We start from the raw sequence: 6,256 nt of genomic DNA on the forward strand, positions 1-6,256 counted from the left end.
GGCCTTTAAGAAAGGAAAGTGAGTGTGTCATATATAACAACTTAGTCATATATACCAACCTCAATTATAAAATTCTTAGGCTAGAAATGCAGTCTAAAACAGATGACAAAATAGAACCATGGCAGAAATAGGTATAATTTTTCTCTTCTTTCCAAGCCTGTGTATTATAGTGCTTTGCAGACTTACCAAGGACAGACCAATAAGCTCTAGGTGAATCTTTTACAAGATTATCTGGTAAAGTTAGCACTACTGGTTGAGATACTGTGGATCCTAGGAAACAGTAAAGTGAAATTATTAATTCAGACCTCTCATTTATTTTAAAAACCATGATTTTGACTTTGAATATAAGTTATCTTCTTGATTGTTAAATCACTTAATGTCTACTTATTGACTATCCCCAACTCTGAAATAATCAGAAAAAAGGTCAAAGAGATTCCTACAATTATAACTAATCATATTCACATAAACTCTTTACAATCAGTTACAATTTAACATATAATGAAACCTTAACTTTGGTGAGTACATTCCAATTTACTTTTGCACCTATGATTTAATTGGATTTTCACAAAACAACTTATAGGATGAATAGACTAGATGTTTTTCCTGCCTTGGTATAGAAGAGTATGCTTAGGCCAAAAGAAAATAAATTTGGAACATCTCCTAATTGTAAGTGATAAAACACTGAATCTGAACCCATGCTTTTTGAATTGGGTTGAACATAATTTTCATACTGGTATTAAAAATACTCCACTACCTGTGTATGCTCCTTAAGGTGACAAAATATTGGAATATAAAATGAGATCTCTGGCTACTATTAACTCCAGGGGCCTCTAATATTTCTAACATTCAAACAAACAAATAAATGGTGGCAAAAGCAAAATAAATTAGATAATAGAAAGAAATCCAGTTGCAGTCTGGTACTATTTATAGGGCAATTAATTGTTGCAGTGTTGGAAACAAATATTTTTAAGCAATAGATGTGAGACAAAGCCCAGATAGGTAATGGACTTCAGAAGATGTGGTAATCAGAAAAAAAGACTTGTCAGAATTTGGTTCAGAGGTGGGAGGATAAAATAAATGACATACATTAGGTAGAAGAAATTCTTCTCTGGTTGAGTGCTTTGGACAGAACTTTTAGAGTCATAGTTACTATTTTTAATGACAAAATTAAGGCTTAGATGGGTAGAAATTAAATGGTAGAGATAAGGGTTAAAGTCACGGATACTTGAATTTCTGAACTAGGGAACAGTCAACAAGGAAGAACTAAAAGTTTAAAATTTGCTTTGGCTTGTGAAATTATTAAGTTTTATTACTTGAACGTAATTTAATCTTTCCCAGCAGCCATGTTCTGAGAAGATAAATAATAAAACCCTTCATTCTAAAACAAAGACAAATAAAAGTTCCATTCAATATTGCCATGTCAGCAAAAACATGTAAAGATATCTACTTGCCATTTGTACAAATAAGTGAGCCCTGTGTCATCTCCTTTTCAATACCTTCAGGCTAATTGTTGGAAGAAAAAAAGAAAGTAGTCATGATTAATTTCATAATCAACAATATTCTGAATATTCAGTTTATTCATAAATTAATAATAATGCCTAAATAGAACAAATCACCTTCAAAATTTATTCCAGATAGTGCATCTATGAATTATTAAGCCCAAGATAATGCAGAGATGACCCATTTGATTTTGCATGCTATACAATAAGCTGTGTTACCAAAATGAAAATCAAGGATTTTCATAAAGATCCTTCAAGCTCCAAAATTCTTTCCCTCTATTGCAAGACTATTATATAGTTGACTTTAAATATTCTTTGCATAAGTGGATGAGATGTGTACCTCTGGCCTTCTTTTCCAAATATTTGATTGAAATACTGTGTTTTATCTTTGGATAAGTGGTTCACTCCTCTTTCTATGGGTTCTGAAAGCTATACTTTATGCTTCTTAATGGAGATAAATCTTTGAAATACACACAGATTGTTTTCCTCAAGGCCCAAAAGTTTTACTTCGAAGTCATACCTCTACCAGCAAGGGTTTGATCAGTGTATCCCTCCAGCCAATGTCTGGAGCTGTAGATGACCCATTCCCGCAGCCACTATTTTGCAGGGTTTCAGCAGTGACAGTGAGGTTGACTGTACCTTAAGTGGCATAAAATGTAAATGGCAGTTATTTGAATGAAGATATAAGGAGGTAGAAATCATTTTGAACTCTATGTTGAGGTAAATTGTTAAAATAATTGAAATTTGACAGGGGAGAGAATAAAATATGACCTGGAAAATACACACTCTTGAAGTCAAGACTTGATTCCAACTCCCCACCCCTGTCCTCAGGCATACTGGTCTTGGGTTGTGAAAGAGAATACCATCATAAGGAATGGAAGAATGGATAAGCGGTGCTGGTAAGTAATGGGTAAATTGCCTATCATAGACAAAGAGTCTAACATGAGCTCTTAGGGGGATTTACAAAGGGATGTGAAAACATATAATAACTGTAAATCTTACCCAGTGTTTGGGGGGTAACCAGCCAAGTAAAGGATTTTTTCTCATTGCCACATATACAAATATTTTCATATTCAGTTGAGAGAAGTCTGGCTTGGTAAACACTAGATGCTTTCAGTACAGTATTAACCTGTGAGGGCCCGATAAGGAGAGAGAGAGAAAAAGTATTTAATCTTTTCCATACATAAACATAACATAGTCATACAAGTCTGAGAAGTTAGAAAGGAAGTTCCCCACCTTTCATATTTTCTGCTGTGGAAAGAATGGTTTCCAAACCATGAGACCTTCAAAGTCTTACAACAGAGTTATAATTTGACCTTTGGCACTTAGTGACTAATTACTCTGAAAAACCAGTATTTAGGTCTTATATAATAATGCATTACTTCATAGAACTGCAGCGGAATAAGCAGATGTTTTGGCCAATTTGGGTTGACCAAGTTATCATAAGCTCTTGGGAGCCTGTTTTCTTTTTCTTTTCTGTAAATTGAGGACATTGTCATCTACAGTTCACAGCCATGTGTGCTATGGCAAATAGCAGATACAAAGCATCTAGAAGACTGTATCGCAACTCAGGCTCACGAATAAAAACTTTACTAACAAGGAAGCAAAAACAAACTTTCCTGAAAATGAAAAAAATGTACTTTTATTTTTTCCTAAAAAATAGCTTCCTAATAAACTGAGTAGTTCGACTTGCTTGATTTTTTTTTTTTAAGTAAACAGTATCACTTAAAGTAAAATCTGTTGATTAGGTTTGTTACCTGGCACTTTGGACATGTCATTTTGTCACTACTCTCTACTGATGTTCACCAAATAATTGGATGTCAATAAAAGGTTGGGTTTGGGGATCATACCATATTGCAAACCATTGAAAGAGATGAGGTAATGCAAAAAACAAAGGCCACATTATTATTATAGATCTAGTTGAAGTTTGTTATTTTGGTAAAAGTTAAAGAGATGGGAAACAAATGTGAATGCCTATTATTTGCAGCCTATTGTGTAAGGCTTGTGGTTTACATTATCTCATTCAATTCTCTTAAGGACCCAGCCAAGTATGTATTACTAAAAGCATTTTACACCAGATACACTGAGGCTGATGGAGATCAGTACCTTGTTCAAAGCAACAGAACTAGACAGTGTAAAAACCAAGATATAAACCCACATAGAAATGGTGTGTGTGTTTTTTCTATTGTGAAATTGCTGGGGTTTTTTTCCATAGCTATTGGTCAGCTCTCAAGAGCCTATGAAACTCCTAAGCTGTCGTGTATTTTGCATATCCTCATGTATCCCAAAGGTAAACAAATTTAAAATCTAATTTGAGAACATTCAGCGTAATTATTCACAAGGCTTCAAAAGGGTCTTATACATAAAATTATTGAATACGTTGAAGAATCAAAAGTTCTAGGGATCTCTTCAATCATTTCTACCCACCCTCCCCTCACATACAATAATAAAAAGTAGCTTACACCATAGAGCTTAAGTTCTTTTATGTTCAGCCAGTCACCTAGATATAATAATTTATACATCTGGCCGGGCGCAGTGGCTCAAGCCTGTAATCCCGGCACTTTGGGAGGCCAAGACGGGCAGATCACGAGGTCAGGAGATCGAGACCATCCTGGCAAACACGGTGAAACCCCGTCTCTACTAAAAAAATACAAAAAACTAGCCGGGTGAGGTGACGGGCGCCTGTAATCTCAGCTACTCGGGAGGCTGAGGCAGGAGAATGGCGTGAACCCGGGAGGCGGAGCTTGCAGTGAGCTGAGATCCGGCCACTGCACTCCAGCCAGGGCGACAGAGTGAGACTCCGTCCCCCACCAAAAAAATAATTTATACATCTAAGTCACACATTGAGTGGTTGGTAGAGCTTGTTAATGTTTTTTAAAAACTTAGGAAGGAAAGACAAGTTCTTACCAAGTTCTGATCATCAGGCAACTGATATTTGAAGATAATTTACATAGGGAAGAACTTGCTATTTTACTAAGAAGAGCTGGTACCTGAATACAGCTCTTCAGATAGTTGAAGACATTGGCCTTCAGAGTGAATGCTTCTCCTCGAACCACCGAATAGGGCAGAGTGAGATCCACAAAGAAGGGCTGAAAAGCTGTCATGGAGACAGTTGGGGAGAGGCCAAATCCAGCTTTGTCATTCATGCAGAATCCACTGGCCTTCCATTGTGTAATTGTATCCGGAACAGTAAGCCTAAGGTTGGCTGCACCTGAGGAGCTAATAAAAGAGATAGCATACAGATTCAGAGAGAAGCTGTCACCGTGTAACACATGTATAATTGGATCATTCCACTTCCTTGGAGCTCTACATTTCCTCCTTTGATGGTTCAATGGTCTGCTAAACTACAGTAGGCAAATTCTCTCTTTTTTTTTAATCCCATTCTTCCTCTGTTTTGCTCCATATCATACTTTATCTGTAAAGAAGCTTAACATTAAGCTTTTGTGTCCAGTGCATTAGCTTTCCTTACCTTTGAGTCATCTTTGACTCTACTGTTTCTTAATTGTGAGATCTCATCTTTTAATTCTATTTTAAATTTTATGATACTATGTATTTTCTTATAAACCCTGAACAATTATGAACCATTAAAATACTCGACATGGGCATTAATCTTTTACTTTCTTATAAAACACTGAGAAAGATACTTTCATCTCTGTGCATTTCTGTCTTTCGTTATCAGTAGACACTATGAGTGGTCTTTAACACCAAAATATTTGGAAATGTTTGAGTGAGTAGGAGACATGAATTAATGACTCATTTAATTTAGTCAGAATATCTAAATTGGCAATTTGTTTAACTTTAGTTTACTTATAAGTCGTTGCTATCACATTCATCCAACTTTACTGATAAGTATAAAACATGAGCCATATAATACAGTTTTTAAGTTTAAAGTGTGCACATTAGCCTTATACTTGAAATTTTTATGGCACCTACTTAGAAATTTATTTTTTTCCAACTTCCTTTCCTCCTCTTCTTCCTCCCCTTTATTATTTCCTTTTTTCTTCCTCTTTTACATTTTCTTTTCTCCTCTTTCTCCTTTCTCCCTTACCTCCATATGTATTTGTTGAGTATTATGTTCATCATGTAATACAACAAAAATTTCAGTGTGCTTTATAGTCTCCCGTACAACTTTCCTTCCAACAACATCCAAGTTCTTATTAAAAAAAGTGATAAAACATAAGAGTAAGAAACATAATAAATAGAGTAAGAGTAAGAAACATAAAACATAGAGTAAGAAAAAGAAATAAGGAAAAAATAAAAGGAGAAAGTGAAAGGAAGAAAAAAGAGAAGTTAGAATCCTACCATAGGCTCTGCAGAATTTTTGACACACTCTTAGTTTTCAGTCTTGGGGACATATTTATTTCCATAAGGCTGGCAAATATGAATGTTGTCTTTCATTCAGATAAAAAGAAAAATTAAATGAAGAAAAACGCAATTAAAAATACTCACTCAGTTGTAATAAGATTCCAAACCCAAGTTTCAGGAAATGATTTTCTCAGAGTTTCACTATGAAATTTACTCTTGAGGTCTGAACCTGCATAAGCCTCTGAATGAATATAAAGAAATATCTATAAGAATGTTATCACCACAAAAAAAGATAAGTATTTGAACTAATGGCAATGCTAACTAATGATGTGATCATTTCACAGTACTTAAATGTATTGAAACATCACAGTATACCTCATAAATATATACAGTTATCTATCAATTAAAACTAAAATAAAACTTTAAAATAAAAATAAAAAAGTAGGGGGGCT

General features: G+C 34.8%; 1 protein-coding gene across 1 annotated transcript in view; it reads right to left on the reverse strand.

The window, feature by feature from the left end:
- LOC105542040 (ovostatin-like) overlaps positions 1–6,256 on the reverse strand; it is a 34,763-nt gene that overhangs the window by 21,983 nt on the left and 6,524 nt on the right. The window contains exons 4-7 of the mRNA XM_011983400.1: positions 5,802–5,890; positions 4,490–4,718; positions 2,502–2,628; positions 187–270 (exon numbers count right to left, since the gene is read on the reverse strand). Of these exons, the coding sequence (XP_011838790.1) occupies positions 187–270; positions 2,502–2,628; positions 4,490–4,718; positions 5,802–5,890 (529 nt within the window). The remainder of the gene's footprint in view (positions 1–186; positions 271–2,501; positions 2,629–4,489; positions 4,719–5,801; positions 5,891–6,256) is intronic.

Source organism: Mandrillus leucophaeus, unplaced genomic scaffold (genome assembly GCF_000951045.1).
Source record: "Mandrillus leucophaeus isolate KB7577 unplaced genomic scaffold, Mleu.le_1.0 Scaffold249, whole genome shotgun sequence".
NCBI classification, from domain to species: Eukaryota; Metazoa; Chordata; class Mammalia; order Primates; family Cercopithecidae; genus Mandrillus; species Mandrillus leucophaeus.